This window comes from Thermobia domestica, chromosome 10 (assembly GCF_964235325.1).
Source record: "Thermobia domestica chromosome 10, izTheDome1.hap1.1, whole genome shotgun sequence".
Classification (NCBI taxonomy): Eukaryota; Metazoa; Arthropoda; class Insecta; order Zygentoma; family Lepismatidae; genus Thermobia; species Thermobia domestica.
The window spans coordinates 87,386,518-87,404,368 of NC_137463.1; the positions used below are offsets into that span (position 1 = coordinate 87,386,518).

Sequence of the window (17,851 nt, forward strand, 5' to 3'; positions counted from 1 at the left end):
GGTACACTTATTCATTAAACAAGGAAACAAAGGACATGAATATAGAACTGTCTCGGCATTTTTTTTTAAAAAAAAACAATAGTGTGTGTGGCATGGTTTACATCGTTAGTTTCACATCTGATGTCCATAAATGTTGGAATAACTCTTATTAGTTACAATTATTATTCTTACTGTTAAGAAATGGAAAAAGAAGGAAATTTTGTGTTATGTAAGTCTTTCTTTTAATATTTGTGCTATGCACGTTCAGTTCTGCTTACATATTTGTAGTATGTACTGCCTGATTTATTCCCTTTAATTAGCAAAGCGGTTGCAAAGAAAATAACTTTAAAATTGCTGAAACTCTTTGCAACTTTTCTAACAGAATGCTATACTACATCTATCATCGATAAACAACAACAACAACAACAACAACAATAATAATAATAATAATAATAATAATAATAATAATAATAATAATAATAATAATAATAATAATAATAATAATAAAAAAAGAGGTTTGACGTTCAAGATACATTCACACAAAAACCAAATCTCTCATATGAAATAACACAATATTTGCACATAGTCTTGTAATTGTCTCATTTCATCGCTTCATTACAAGATATCATTTTGATATTTATAACCTATTTTATATATATATATATATATATATATATATATATATATATATATATATATTTTAACAAAAGAGACACTGACCAAAGCTTAAAACTTTATTTTAAATTATAATTTGTAACTCTGTTATAACAACATTTATATATATGTCTGTATTTTCATTAATTTCGATCGTGTCTGAAGAAGGATATGATAGATATCCGAAACAGTTACAAATTATAATTTAAAATAAAGTAAAGTTTTAAGCTTTGGTCAGTGTCTCTTTTGTTAAAACAATTAATCCAAAGCCATGAATAGTCTTACTATCGAAGTGACTCCAAGACTGAAAAGGAGTATATACATATGGAAAGATAGGAGAAGAAGGGAGATAGTGAAGATACAGCAAATATGGTTCCTGAAAACGTGCTTGGAAGAAGAAGTAACACCAAGAGGTCTCAGGATTATGAAGAAAGGAGTGGAGCACACATCACTGAGGTTTAAGAAACTACTAAAAAAGGCCGAAAAAGAACTAGTGTGGAGTGTAATTAGAAGAAATAAAGAAGAAGAAAGAAGGAGTAGAGAGACTACGGAGAGAATAAGAAGTGAAATAGAAGACGGGCTGACAGTGTTTGTAAGAGAAGTGGTTATGGAGAATTTGGAGAAGTGGGAAAGAAGTTTTAAAGAAAAAGTGAAAGAGAGATTGATGAAGAAAGGAAAAGCTTTAGGATGGCGTAGAGAAAAAAGCAAAGAAAGAGAAAAAATTAGAGTAGTGGTTTTGGGAGACGTGAGAATAACGGAAGAGGAGGAAGAACTTCTTAGTTTAGGTCACAGATTCAAGGTGAAAGAAGGGGAAATAGACTTTAGAGAGCTGATTTACTCAGTGGAAGAGGCCTTGAAGGACGTTAAAGAAGAAGAACAGAGAGAGAAGATAAGGAGAAGAGCAGTAGCGTTAGTGAAGAACAGCATGAAGAAAAGTAGTAAAGAGAATTTGAAGAAGAAAGACAAAAGGGGTCTTATGATGTTGAGAAGTAGGAAGGACATAGTAATAGAACAGGTGGACAAAGGTGGAGCAGTGGTAGTTATGGAGAAAGAATGGTACAAGAAGAAACTGGAAGATTTATGTGACAATACATATGAGGTTATAGGGGATAAGGACATGAAGGAAGAAGATCTATTGAAGAAAGTCATGAAAGAAGGAAGAGGTTTCAAGAAATGGATAAATATACAAGGAAGGATACCAAGAATGAAAGGTTTCCCAAAATTACACAAGAAAGAGGTGAAGCTTAGACCAGTACTAGACTGTAGAGGTAACTACTGGGAGCCACTAGAGAAGGAGTTGAAGGAGATTTGTGAAAGCATAAGAGAAGGACAAGAATCGTGCAGAGTGAAGAACACAGAAGAAGCCAAGGAATTGTTAAGAAGAGTGGATCTTATTGGAGGCAGAAAACTTATGTTTAGTCTTGATGTTAAGGCTATGTTCCCGAGCCTTAGTAGAGAAGCAATAATAAGTGTCATAGAGGAAGAAATGGGTAGTAAAAGTATAAAAGGATGGACAAAAGAGAAAGTAGTTAAGGCTCTGAAGTTAATATGGGAAAACAGTTATTGTATAATCGGTGAGAAAGTGGTAAAAATAAGAAAAGGAATCAGTATAGGTTCGAGGCTGAGCCCAGTACTGGCAGAAATAATTATGAACAAATGGGAGAAAAAGGTGAAAGAAGAAGGGTGTAAGAACTTGATCATATTTTGTATGTATGTGGATGACTGTCTAGGCTTGTGGAAAGGGACTAGGAGACAATTAGAGAACTTCAAAGATAGTGTGGAAGATAAAGAAAAAGGCATAAGCTTGGAAATGGAGTTGGAAGAAAATGGAAGAATAAACTTTTTAGACATGAGCATAATAAAACAAGGAGAAGGCCTGGTTACGAGGTGGTACCAGAAAGAGTGCTCAGCGGGAGTGTACTGCCATGAGAGGAGCGACGTGGATAGGAGTACAAAGAGAAATTTCATAACAAATATGATAAGAAGAATAGAAATGATGGAGGACGAAGAGGAAGGAAGGAAGGAGAGCATACAGAAATTCTACAGACAGTTAGAGAAGAACGGTTACAGCAAGAAAGAGTTAGAGAAGGAAGAAGAACGCAGGAAGAGGAAGAGAGGGAGAAAGAAGAATGAAGAAGATGAGAGTGGAAAATGGCATGGCATAGAAAGTATGGGAGAAAAAACGGAGAAACTGAAGAATTTATTGAAGAAAGGAGGGGTCAGAACTTATAGAAAGAGTGGAGAAACTTTATTAAGATCAATAAAGAAGAAGAATAGAAAAGGAACTAAAAAGATTAATGAAGAGGAAGAAGGGGTCATTTACAGGGTATGGTGTGAGGACTGCGATATGTCATATATAGGAGAGACAGGAAAGAGAATGAAAGAAAGGATAAAATAACATGAAGATGATGTTAGGAAGAAAAAAGATACCAATGCCATATACAAACATGTTAAGGAGACGAATCACGCAATTAATTGGGATAAGACGGAAGTATTGGAGATGGAGAAAAGAATGATAATAAGGAAGTGGAAAGAAGCGGATTGGATAAAGAAGGTAGGAAGAGATAAACTGATGAACTGGACAGGGGGATTACCAATTAATGAATCATGGCAAGGAAGTTTGAATAACATAGAGAAAAAAAATAAATAAATAAATAAAAATAAAAAAAAAATAATAAAAATAAAAGGCCCTTATAAGAACCAAAAATAAAGGAAGTGATTAAATGGAAAGTGAACACGAAGACTTATAGGATGTGCTGAAGGCCTCGGTAAATAAGAAAAATAAATAAATAAATAAAAATAAAAAAGTACAACAATGACTCTATATATGACTGTTAAAAGAATTTAAAAATTTTTTATAACAATGAATATATATATGACGGTTAAAGAATTTAAACTCTGTTATAACAACATTTATATATATGTCTGTATTTTCATTAATTTCGATCGTGTCTGAAGAAGGATATGATAGATATCCGAAACAGTTACAAATTATAATTTAAAATAAAGTAAAGTTTTAAGCTTTGGTCAGTGTCTCTTTTGTTAAAACAATTAATCCAAAGCCATGAATAGTCTTACTATATATATATATATATATATATATATATATATATATATATATATATATATATATATATATATATATATATATATATATTGCCACAATTCGTTTATTTCTATCCTGTACTAATTATTACTCGCACCTCAATACATTATTCACAGCATAAATAAGTACTCATTAGTTGTATTAGCATTAATATTCAATATATTATAGATATTTAACGTATACATAACAGCAAGCTTACATACGTCTTTGCATATCGGCGTTCTAAACTATTATATCTTCACTGTGTTGGTAGATACCATACCATTACCTAGAAACCGAAGTCAATATCAATTCCTTCCCATAACGACAATTAAATTACAGAAGTCAACATGAAAAAAAAAAAAAAAAAACAACTTGAAATAATCAACAAACAAATCAGTATTAATTGGTACATTTTAAATTACTTTCCTTTTTTTCTTTCTTTCCCTTCTGGTTAACGACACTTTTTTGTTAGAGATTATACTACGTATTCGCACATAAACGTTAACGTTACATATTAAAGGATTGATCATGTCTAAGTTTCCTAACATTTATGTTGAATTGTGAGTAGTATCTATTTATCTCATAATGTGTTAGGTTCTTCACAATTTTGTACTTATTCTTTATAGTTGAATTTTGTAGAATATTATTATTTATATTATCATGTAAACAGTCGTTCTTTCAGAAAAAGTATTCCGGGGACACTGCTGGTACTATTCTATTTATTTTATTATATTATAAACATATTCTTTTGGTCTCCTCCGGAGAGGGCACTCTCAGAACTCCGGGGGAGCAGTGCCTCCCCAAAAAAACATGTCTGGAAGAAACACTGCATGTAAATAATAGATATGGATGACTCATCATAATCCAAGAACCTATTTCTCAAAACTACTAGTCTTGTAACTTGTTTTTTATAAATCGTAAAATATCGTGAAGTAGAAGTACTAGAATAATAGTAGAAATCATTTCTAAATACTACAGCTAATGTCATTATTTTCTGGTATATATAATTGTAACATTTTTGAGTTTGAAAATTTTTTGCACTAGTATTACGAGGCTTGTAATTTTGGGAGTACCCCAGGCCACATTACTGTAATTATTGGGTGGGAATACTACTTTATCACGAAAGTAAGGGATAAGGAAGGATTTTTAGATACTTGAGTTTTATTTTATTGTCGCCTTCTTTGTAGGCTCAAACATCCGACATAGCATTTTCTCCTTAAATTCCTAATGAAAAAGAGGATACATTTCAATTTGTTAGCAATCAGTAATAAAGATTTCAAAATAAAATATTTTGATTTTGTATTTTCGTAGAAGAAAGTGATTTATACTGGAGAATAATTATTTTACTAGCGGAAAGGTTTTTGGAACTTTTAAAAACCAACCAATATCTTGGAGAATATTGTACTACTAAATAACCATATTATAAAAAAAATGTAGTGGTACCAGAATGCATACGACGTCAAAGAGTTTGGTTTGGTTTTTGTCAAACCTATACAGGGTTTTCATAAAGTATGGACGGATTTAATTCGCTTATAATTTACATAAAAATGCTCATATTGAAATCAAATAAAGTGCAAATGGTAGCGGAAGGATTAAATTTTTACCTGTAATCTGCACCAGCTCAGTTCATTCACCGCCACACCTCCAACTGGGCGTCATTTACGTCCACACATTCGCGTAGGACCGTCTAGGAATCGACTTCTGTGGGCTGTTGATGATGCTTTCCCTTACCCTGCTCACTGTTGCAGGCGATGTTGGCGGCCTCCCACTTCGAGGACGGTCCAGGACGCTTCCTGTCTCCAAGAACTTATCATGCCACTTTCGGATTGCACTCTCAGTCGGTGCCGACTTTTTGAACTCTTTGGTGAACTTTCGACACACCAGAATTGGCCTTGCCCTCCCTCTCCTTCTCTCAACGTGTTCAGAGTTGACGCTTATCTAACAGTGTTGCCAACTAAAAATGTAATCCTTCCGCTACCGTTTGCACTTTATTTGATTTCATTATGAGCATTTTTATGAAAATTATAAGCAAATTAAATCCGTCCAGACTTTATGAAAACCCTGTACTTAAATATAGCATTTTATCTCAAATGAAATGATGTAATATTTTTTTGGGTTGAATAGATATTTGAAAATAGCAAACGTTTAACTCTTTAGATTTGTTGAACAGAAAGTTATATAGTTTTATTTTAGCATTGTATTTCACGGACAGATTAATACTGTGCATCCTGAACATTATACTAACCCGCTAACCTCAACAACAGTACGGGTAGTCTATCACACAAGGATGATGATATCCACAGTTATATCCAATTTTTGATTGTCTATATCTTGGGATCAATTGAAGGGATCGCCTCCATGAACGAAATGGACTTCTAACTTTTATTCCTCCATATTCTGCCCAAAATTGGTCGTAACACATGAAGTAGTTCATGAGATTTTGTCTCACAGAGGGACACATGGTCACACAGTATAAATATATAAAGAAACTTTTGGTAAACCAAATTCTTTAATAAGATTAAACAATTCTTTATTGACAATAGGAGGCTAGCAATGACAGTAGTACACATATGTAAATTGAACGTGTCACAATGATACGTCGTAGAATCAATATTTTGAAAATAAAATCTTTAAGTTTTACGTCTCACTGTTATGCCGGCTAGGCTAAAGGAGGCGCTGATGATGAGAAATGAATGAACTGTGGAATGAAGAAAGTGGGTGAAAATGAGAGACCCCGAGAGAACTCATGCAGATGGTGTTTGTTCACCACAAAGCTCACGGTGCGAGCTGGAATTGAACCAGGGACCCCAGGCACCAGAGGTGAACGCTCTACCACTGAGCTTCCGCTGGCCGAATCAACATTTTGTTGCTCAATAACAAATTACTGAACTTTTTGCTTAAAAATAACATATCTCTCCAAGGATTGATTTCACTGATCTTGAAGAACTATAGAAACTACGCCCCAAAGTTTAAGTAGTTTTAAATTCCTTGTATTCGTACTTAAATATAAGGAGCTAAACCGCGAAGAAACTCATTTACATATTTCCTATAAATGCATTCATTAGTCAGTAATTGAATTGTATATAGTTTATTTATTTACTACTTAATAATGAATTGTCATAATACACCCGAAAGAACATTTTACGCAGAATCATTAACAACTTGAACATGAAGAACACAGAAATTTAGAAGACTATGGTCTGTATGAAACATGAACTTTAAGAAATTGGAATGTCTTTTATCAAATAAATATTAATTCCTTATACTAGTAACTACCTATGGAATGAACTCATTACATAGTTTTTGTACAGTGAAATCCCTAATTCCAACTGTCAACCTTTTCCTCTAATCCAGCTTTTAATTTCCAGCTCCCCAAACTATATAAGAAATATAACTGGCCAGCCTACCTTATTTTAGTGACTTAGTGCCCTGTCTATCTATAAGTTGGGATAAATGGGTTAGAACTTAGCTCCTGGCAGAATATTTAGACACACACACACACACACATATATATATATATATATATATATATATATATATATATATATATATATATATATATTGAAGATGTGAGACTGAAGAAAAACTTGGAAAAACTCTAATCAGGATGGCCGATCTCAGGATTCATACCCGGAACTCCATTATTATATCATTACACTTTATTATTATCTTTATTATTATACTATTAAAATTTATACGGATTACGTATACTTCATTAACATATCATAATCATATTTATGTAGCTTCTAACCTTGAGTGTATAGTGCAAACGCGAACTGTTATTTTATGATTGCTTTGATGTAAAGCAAAATCATAACTCTACAATTTTAGTATATCAATTTCTCAAACCCTGAAGCATTAGGGAGTAAAATAAAGATTTCTAATATATTCAATACCAAAGCTTTAAAATGTAATAACAAGTTATTTTAATGATGTTTATTTTAACTAAGAAGAAGTGCTTTAATCACTACTATTCAGATTCCGTCTCCAATTAATATTACATAGATAGCATATTATTACATACCCACAACATTATATACGTGTCTACAATGTTTCAGCGCTATATTTACTTTTAGATAAAGGTAACCATAAAAAGGTCTAAAAGTAAGAGAAACAAATTACCAATGCAAAGCTTGTGTTTTTATAGATTCCATATGCAGCGGAGAATTATTGGTAACATAACCAGTTTGGATTCCATGAAATTTTGAAAAGTGTAATTTACAACGTACATTAAGTTGAAGCCTGTACATACACAATGGAAATAAAACAAGATACCATGACATATTTCATTGTGGTGTAAGTAGTCAGTTGTCACGTTCAGTTCATGAGTATACTTTTAATAATTAAGTAATTTTGATGTATTAGAAGTGCATAATTTTGTATATTTCGAAGTCTGAAAAATAGATGACAACATTGAGCAATGTATACTCCATTTTCCATTTTCTACTGGCTAACATAACCTTATGTCATCATCATCAACAACAACAAATTAATAATATAGTTTTATGTATGTATGTGTTTGTGTTTGAAGTTTTCTGTATATGATACATGTTTGTTAATGCGTGTCAGATTTCGTGTGATGCACATTGACTCTCTCCATATACACGAAAAAAAAGTTACATTAATAAGCGCAATTTATTCGTTTGGAAAATTAAGTGAAATGATATCTTTAAATTTTACGTCCCACGATTATGTCGGATAGGTTAAAGGAGACAGCGACGATTAGAAATAAAGGAAATCGGAAATGAAGAAAGTGGAAGGAAACGGGAGAACCCCGAGAAAACTCACGCACATGGTCTTTGTCTACCACAAAGTTCACTTGGCGCGACCTGGGATCGAACCAAGGACTTAATCTATCACTGAGTCACCGCGGCCCCTTATACGCTTGGAAGTTATATGTATTCAGGGATTAACATTCTCGTTCCTGAAGATCAGAATTCTATTCCTAATCGAAGTATGTGCAAATTCAGATCCCATAATAAGCTGTATATCTAAGTCGTGTACGAACTTGGGACTGAAAAACGATACATACTAAACAGAAAAGTTTTTTTATGCATGAATTTATTAATTTTTACCTAATTTTACAAGGTCATGATATTTCCTCGCTAAAATAAAACAAAATTTCGAAAAATATAGACCTATGTAATACGGCAAATGCATCATATTTGTTTATCGTATTAGCATCAAATTCTAGTTCACATAAAGTGTTTTGTCAACTAACCTTATTAAACAGAATTTACTTCTTTCCCTGAGTCAGCATCAAGACATTTACATAAAAATACAAGTCATATACATTATATACAAAACAGCGTAAAAGAAAAAGAGACGCGCACACCTTAACTTCATTCATGCACACGTAATAATTACGATGGCACGTTCGTTGTTTGTTTGTTTGTTTATTTGTAGAAGTGGAATTTTGAGAAGAACGAAGGGGGAAGAAGGGGGTAATCGTGGAGAGAATTTAAGGAAAGAGGCCAGTAGGTTACAGAAAGTGAACCCGCCTGGGAGTCTTCTCACTCCAAAAAGATGCCTGTTTTTCAATTGTAAGTGAAAATGGATAGAAATATACACAGTGGCTCACAACACACTTCGTAATACTACAATAAATAAAATACGAGATGAAAATTCTTTAATACTAGCGTTTAATTACAATATTATCAGTATGCTGTTAGCAATTTCTATGAACAGTTAGAATTTCTAATATGGAATTCAATGAAATTGAACAATACATTCATCTTTAAATTACTTTTTAATGGTATTGTTAATCTCGATTAGAATATGGATCGGTTGTTAGCAGGGACGGCTATTAAGGGGGCAAGAGGGGGCACTTGCTCCCCTTTTTGAAGTGACTCCTTAATGTATATAGTTTCATTTGGAAATGTAAAGTTTTTGTATGTATTACCGGTTCATAGAAAAAGTGGTGTCATATAATATTTGCCAATGCGTGAGTACTTATTGGTTGTCTTCGCGTGGAGTTAAGAAAGCTACAGTAAATACATTTTAATTGCAATTCAAAGCAATTAATGTTGCAATTGCGTATTTCTTTAAATGTCGTAGCGTATGCTTGTAGTATTTACTGTCTTTTATTTTCTAAGAGTAATTACATACATTTAATGGCATGTGTGGAATTAAAAATATAAGTTGTCATTAATCCCCAGTTTCAATATAACTTCTACAAAACAAGCCTCATTATTCATTACTATGATTAAAATTGTCCTTTCTCTTTGATTTTTTTTATTATTAAATAATCTGATCACACAAGTTTCCAGAAAGAATTTTAAGATATGCATGAGCAAGGAATCAAATCTATTCTTACACTTTCGTTGTTTAAGAGTACAAAGGGCTAGGACCTACTTGCTTGCTCTTGTCAATTTACTTCATAAAATATGAGACACAATCTACGGTATTTTAACTGAAAAAGATAGTATTATATTAATTACACAACCTTTCGTCAAACAAAGGGTTAGAAACAACCAGGAAAACTAACGCTGATATACAAATATTCAGATCATGTCTTCCCCCCCCCCCCACACACACACACACTTTTGAAGTCCACTCGCCGCCACTAGTTATTGGTAATCTATCAATGAAGCGCATATTGATAGAGAATTGAACAAGTTCATAAAATGTTTCTTAGCTTATTATATTTTTAAAAAAGTATCTGTGTTTTTGAACAGAATGTCACAGAAGATTGCTGATTGAATTGGAATATAATAGCTTATTGGAAAAGCGGGTAGTGGCTGACTAAGTATTCTTATAAGTTAGTTAGTGATTTTGATAATAGTAACTTACTTACGAAAATTGGATACAATACTAAATAAAAAGTTAATTTAAGGTCAAAACCAGTTTTAGCTAATCCTAATCTAATTAGAATTCATCCTCCCATCTGACAAATACCTACAAATACTTAAACAAACATGTAAAGATTGTACACACGATTTGTAATACTCAAAGGTACTTGTTGTATGTTACGTATGCATTAATACGCATAGATTTCAATACCTATGTTTTTTCTTCTTTTATTTTACTTTCGGTTCTTCTGTATTTGAGAATGTTTTAAAGCTTTTTTTTTTTAAGTTTTGTACTTTCAATTAAATTGATGTGTATATTACGTAAAAAATATATATATAATATCTTGGTGATATATAGAATTCAATGTTAATCCTCTTTAGTGGAGTGATCTTTGTCTGTCGTAATATATCAGAAAGAAGTTAAGTAAATAAATAAATCCAATTATCGGATTTGCATATGTAGTGCTTCGTAGAACTCCCTTGTTTCTAGCGCTGTATAGTAACGTTCTGCAATTGGTCATGCTCCCTCGTATATATTGTTTACAAGTGCATAGTTTAAGTTAGATTAAATTAGCTGCAAACTGACCGTACCCCTGAATTACATTTTAAAAAAGCATTGGAAGATAACATAAATATTACTCAGTGCTACTCTACAATAGTTTCTCATAAGGCCACACACAAGGAACATCCACGAAAGGTGTCGTTCTCCAATACGATAACCCCTTGACCAGAGACCACAAATTGGCGCCAAAAACTGAGGCTTTTATTGACTAATTCCATGGGGAAGCACTGTCATATCTGCTGCATACTCTTGACTTGGCTCAGAGTGATTCCCATATTTAAGTTCTCTTCAACAGCATCTCAAATGATAATGTTTAACTTGGATGACAAGATGAACCAGGTAGCTCTTTAATACCTCAGGGACCAGTCAATGTAATTCGTTGCCGAAACATAAAATCTCCTAGTAAGATCGTAGAAAGCTTTGTTGCCTTCCAGGAGAATACATTGAAATATAGTATAGGCAATTTCAATTTATCTCTCGTAGTTGTAAATTAAATCAGTTTGCATATTTATTATACGTGTATCGTATAAACTAGAAGATTGGGACGTTCAATAAAGAAATGTGCCGTCAATAAGTAATGTTCTTTTCGATAACTTAATGTTTGTTGGCAACACGACATAATTAAATTATATTTCTACTGGGTTATGTTTCCGTGTGTCACTGCGATTATCAATATTTCGTGGATCCTCCTTATGTGCAATCATTCTCAGATTTGATTTCGAATTTAACGTCCCGTTCAGCAGCGAGGCTATAAGAGACGTTGACCTACTGATTAACGTGGAATCCGAACCACATGATCTCCCACCGGGAATCGATATATATTCAATTCATGAAAGTGAATAATAAATTGCTGATCGGTGAAGCAAAATATATGAGGTTTATTACATATTGTCAAACTATTGGGACCAGGCATTGAAACCGGGAAAGTAGGTCTCTAGTATTTCCGGTTTTCATAGACTGATAAAGACGGAGGTGGAACCTATTAGTGACTCGTTGAATTCAGGGACGGAACCTTATATCTTTTCGCTAAGTCCATTTCAAACCACACCTCGTTACCACATACCATTTTTATCTTTGCTAATTGACGATAGACGACCGACCAAATATTATAAATTGGGTTCAGCCCTATCTTGCTTAATCCTACTGAAATGGTGACTAGGGAATTACTCTACTCATGAGGGAAGTTTTGTATTTCATTAGTAACCACCAGCACTGCAAAATTTTGAGATCATATATACATTAAAAAAAAAACTACACTATTTATTGATCTCTATTAGGGATCATACTTGTGAAAATCAACAACCTAATTTCAATATTGGTATTTTCTGCCAGTTGCGCTATCGATATAAAAGACTGTTTTCTAAAATGTAAATAAACTCATTACGTGATGACGTAGTGTCATTTGAAAAAATATAACATTCTATTGGGTTGGCAACACTGTATGTTGAGTCTTTCTGTTTAATACATACAAAAATGTCCCACTTCTTATGGCTGCTTCGTGCAAAGTTTCGCTTTTCTCTCTTTTTCAGTTTGACTTTCATAGCGGATGGTCAAGATAAATTAACCACTCTGTAGACGAGGCAATGATCATCGAGCTAGAAAGATGAAACAAAGGACACTCGCAAGCTTTTGCACAACTGAACATAACCAAAAGCGGGCCTAATTTCTGAACTATCCGTAGTTTTTGAGATCTAGCATGAAACATCAAAATATTTAAATTTTTCCGGGCTACGACCATGCATTTTTCGCGTTTTTACCATGTCCTCACTTTTTTCTCCCTGTAATATCAGTCATGATTTTTTTTTTTTTTTTTTTTTTTTTTTGCAATAGTTTATTCACATACTGAATTATTTTGTGGCCTAAGCAGCAATTTTTAGCACTTTGCCCTCCTGAGATATTACGTCCCAACATGGCATCAAAATCACAAACTTCAACTTTCGGACAACCATAAATCTACACCAGTAGTATCATAGCTTTGGATATTTCCGCAGACTCTTTACATGCAATAGTATTCAGCACAAAACTTATGAACCTTTCAGTTTATGCCATTCTAAAATACAGCCCCGTCAAAAGTGTAATTTTCTGTACTTTTTCTGGTGATTAAATGCATTAGTTTGCAACCCTGCATATTTATTTAGAAGCAAGATTATATGTTCTCCGTGTACCTCAGTCTCTCCTCTAAACATTCGTTTTTGTTTGTAGTTCGTGTGATACTTACGTCCTAAGCAACTGTAGTTTACGTAAACGCTTGCAAATGCAAAAAATAACATTCTACAAAGATGGTCGTCATTCAGCAATATTTATACTGTACATACGTCAACGTGAATAATGTTATTGACCTTCTCATACACAAGGTTCATCACACTCAAAGTTTTTTTTTATTTTTTTTTTATTTTCGGAGGTGTTGAAGCAACCACCTCTGGACCACTTCGTATGGATTGACCCTACTATGTGATAGAGGGCGTTACTGTAGATTGGAAAAGGTTATTGGTGCTTGTAGCAAGTAATGTCAAACTGGACTGGGTCCTAACCGGGCCGAACCGGACTGGGCATATTTCGGGCCGGACACAAATGCTATAGGGCCAAACCGGGCGCATGTATTTCCGGCCCTAGCCGGGCCGGACGTTCTGAAAGACGGATCGGAAACTAAAGATGTCATCCTTTTTTTTTTTTAATGTCCTCCACTAGCCCTGCCTTTGCCGTGTTCGTACGGTCTTACTGTCAGCCTATGTTAATCGTAATGTGTTTCAAAACTGACTCTTTATTCAAGAATGCAAAGTACTGTAATACTACTACTATTACTACTTCTACTATTACTACTACAACTTCTACTATTACTACTACGACCACTGCTAATACTACTACAACTGCTACGACTTCGCGTCATAGTTGACCTTCTAATTTACGAAAAAACAAAAATAAAAATAAAATAATAATAATATATTTTTTAAAAATTAAATGTTCAGTGGAAGATTCGGAAGACCGTGTATAACTTAAATAAAGGATTGCATACAGGTGGGAAACCTGTTAAAAATGGGTTTTATTATTTTAAATAAATTATAAGTTGGTGAAAAACAACCATACAGGGGAGAGACCAATAGTAAAATTATATATATATATATATATATATATATATATATATAATTTTACAAAGGTGAGAAACCATAATATTTTAGAACAATACTTTTATTATTTTATTGAATTACCAACTCATTGATTATGTGTATTATTGTATTGTTATGTGTCTTTTATGTATTTATGTAATGATGTATGTATATTGTTTTAATAATATATTTTTTTTAATTTTTCAGATCAAGAAATAAAAAGAGGAAACAAGGCCTGATTTAATAATAAGGTATCAGGCAAAGAATATAAGCCCCACACCCAGCTTCTGGAGTAGATTAAAAACGAAAAGAGAGATGAGATGAAATACTAGAGAGAGATTAAAAAGAGTTAGGGGCAGATGCATCTGCCAATAAGACCGTATGAACACGGCAAAGGCAGGGGTAGTGGAGGACAAAAAAAAAAAAAAAAAAAAAAAAAAAAAAAAAAAAAAAAACTTCTAAGTACAGAAAAAACGGAGAAATGTTAGTTATTATGGCCGGTATGCGTAGAATGTGAACCGATGCTTGATCTACGATGGACAACGGTGGCTCATTAGGAAAAGCACTCACATCTGGTGCTAGAGGTCGTCGGATCAATCCCTGCTTGTGCTATGTGAGCTTTGTGGTGGACAAACACCGTGTGAGTGGGAGTTTCCGGGGTGGTCCGCTTCCTCCCACTGTTTTCATTCCACCAATTCATCTCATCATCATCCATACGGCCTGAGCCGTAGTTGCCTAAAGAACGAATGATAAAGTCAAGTACTTGACCTACTAAGTAGAATTTGGTACTCTACCATCAGACCACGGAACCCAAAACCGTGAACTGGCGTGCTCATAAGATCAGTGCAATTTGTAGTAATGTTCAATTAGCAAGGCAAATACCAAATGGTGTTACGTGTTCCTGTATTGTTTATAGTATGATACTACAAATATAACAAAATATAATGACCAAATAAATCACCAAGACGCCAGGGTCGATTAGGTGTTCCTGGAACGGTGGCTCAGTGGTTGAGCGTTCACCTCTGGTGGATGGGGTCCCTGGTTCGATCCCAGCTCTCGCCAAATGAACTTTGTGGTAGACAAAACCGTAGGGGGGTTCTCGACGTTCTTCCGTTTCCTCCCACTTTATTCATTTCACCATTTCATTTATTTCTCATCACCGTCTCCTTTAGCCTAGCCGGCATAACTGTGGGACGTAAAACTCACAGATTTCATTTTCATTGTTTTGTTTTCGTATTACTAGTAATAGCAGTAGTGGTATTCGCTGTCGTATTAGTATAGTAATCAGTAGTAGCAGTAGTGGTAATAGTAATAGTAGTAGCAGTGGCAGCAATAGTGGAATTAGCACTAGCATTCGTAATCGTAATAGTAATAGTAGTATTAGCAGTAGTAGTTGTAGTATTAGTATCACATACGGTGTAGCAGTTTTACTTATCTTCTCTGTTGCTCGTAATGCACTAATGAGTGTAGTATAAGACTTTTACGTCCATGAGCTGTATTATTGTATAATAAACATGGCTGGACAGAGCAAGCACAGATAACAAATAGACAGACAGAATAGGGATATAGAAAACAAACCTTGGGTAAGCTTTCACACGATTTTCCCATTCGAGAAGGACAAATAGACATTGCTATATTATGACGACACATTTCTCATTTTCCATTGTATACTGAAGGATTGACTTGACTTATCAACTTCGTTGTTCTCAGGCCGGTTACGCCCGGCCCGTTTGTGCCCAGCCTCTTTAGAGCTCGGGTCGTTTGTGCCCGGCCAGTTTAGGGTCCGGCGTTTGTGCCCGGTCCGGTTAGAGCCCAGCCCGTTCTCTGCCCAGCTCGAAATTCGGGCCGGATCTGGTTGAGCCGGGCACAGAATACAGATCTATCCGGGCCGGGCCTTCTTCTGGCCTGGGTTTGCAGGTCTCTGGTTTGGAACGAGCTCGTAGTGTGTATGACGGAGGAGTAGGAAAATGGGTCGAAGGAGCTCTCTCTCTGACAAGGAGAAGGCAGACTTTGGTAAGTGAACTTCGGGATCATTTTTTGCGAGGTGGTAGTGCACATATAAAGAGTTAATTTTACAAACTGGGTGAGCGCAATGGCCAAAAATAACCGAGGAAAACCATCTTAAAGTTTTCTACTTGATGCATATATCGTAAGACGCGCAAACTTATCAAGTGACAGCGTGGCAGGGTGAGAAGAACCTGAGACTCAAGTGCAAAGGGTCCTGGGTTCAATTCCCATTCGAGTCAAACTTTTATTCTTGTTTATTGCTTCAACCGATAAAGTAGTCATTTGCAACTATAAGTAAAATAATTAATTCACCATATATTTATAATGTATTAAAACTAGTGCTCTCAACGGGTCGGGTCGGACCCGTGACCCGAATTGACTGACCCGACCCGATGACTCGACCCGACAACCCGACCCGAGCTGACCCCACTGACCCGACCCGACAACCCGACCGAGTTGACCCGACCCGTTTGAGAGCACTATGGTCACGACACTGGGTGAACGCCAAAATGCACTTCCATTGGGAATTAAATCCGGACCACGTGTACCGAAGTCTTACACGTTAACCACTAACTAGATCAAGCGGGGATTTGTATATGCATCTTAATGAATATTTGGGGCTTTTGAGGTTTGGTTATTTCTTTTTATAACTGATACCAGTGTCCGACGTGGGGAAATTTATTTTTTTTCTTGCTTTAGTTCTATGTGACGAAATTTTTATTCAAGGTCAGTGTTCTCACCTGCTCGGACGACAGGGGATCTTCTCGGAAGGCAGTAGCAAGAGTCTCTTGGCGGAGACAAAAGGAAATCGTTTAACTACAATGATAAGGGTTGAGGAAAGGGGAGAACACCTGCGATTTTTTCCAACCCTTCAACTTTCATTCCAAAATAGGTTCTTATGATTCCGGGACCCGCGCCACTTTGATTTTTCTTTCTCGATAATTAAAACGTATTTTACAGTATATATAGTTGCAAGTAAGAAGATACATAATATAAATTTTGTAATTTAAAATTTAAAAACACAGTATGATAATTAATTATAAAGTACTAATTTTATTTCATCACTTTCAACTCAACAAATGAAATTCAAACAATTCACACCTGGGTCTTGGTCATCAATACTGCGTCTTATTCTGTCTTGCACAGTCAAGTTTTGGTCCTGCATTTCGTAGTCTTGGTGGTCTTTCATGCTATACAAGAGCCAAGAATGCTCGCCTTATCGGTACAAATGAAGACCAAGTGTGATTTTGATTATGGTCTTTCATACTATACGGAAAGTAAGAAAATATGCTCATCGCTACTTCGTGATCACCAAAACAAGGCCAAGAGCAAGATTACTATGCACTTCGTCTTGCATATCCAATCTTTATCTTATTCCTGTATCGATGTTTTCGGGCTTGGTGAAATAAAATGAAATATTCAGGTTAAGGTCCCCCGATTCTGAACCGAGGCTAAGGGATATGGTGACCATGAGAAATGAATGCAATGGTGGAATGAAGAAAGTGGGAGGAAACAGGAGAACCTCGAGAAAACCCACTATACGGCGTTTCTTCACCACAAAGTCCACTTAGCACAAGCTGGGATCGAACTATGTACACCATGCACCAGAGATGAATTCTCTACCACTGAGCTACCGCGGCCCTGCTTGGGCTTGGTCGTCCATATC

The 17,851-nt window shown here is 34.8% G+C and overlaps 1 protein-coding gene across 1 annotated transcript; it reads left to right on the forward strand.

Moving 5' to 3' along the window:
- Positions 1–1,297: 1,297 nt before the first annotated feature.
- Positions 1,298–14,417, forward strand: LOC145661535 (uncharacterized). Its single transcript, XM_081726857.1, has 2 exons — positions 1,298–2,318; positions 14,386–14,417. Exons 1-2 carry the CDS (start codon positions 1,298–1,300, stop codon positions 14,415–14,417), a joined length of 1,053 nt encoding a protein of 350 aa, XP_081582983.1.
- The last annotated feature ends 3,434 nt before the right edge of the window (positions 14,418–17,851 follow it).

What these genes read in the sequence shown, in the direction of transcription:
- LOC145661535 (XM_081726857.1), top strand. Translation starts at nt 1,298, where the DNA reads ATGAAGAAAGGAAAAGCTTTAGGATGGCGTAGAGAAAAAAGCAAAGAA. An exon ending in AAAGGTGAAAGAAGAAGGGT is followed by an intron (nt 2,319 to 14,385) that starts GTAAGAACTTGA and finishes TTAATTTTTCAG; the next exon opens with ATCAAGAAATAAAAAGAGGA.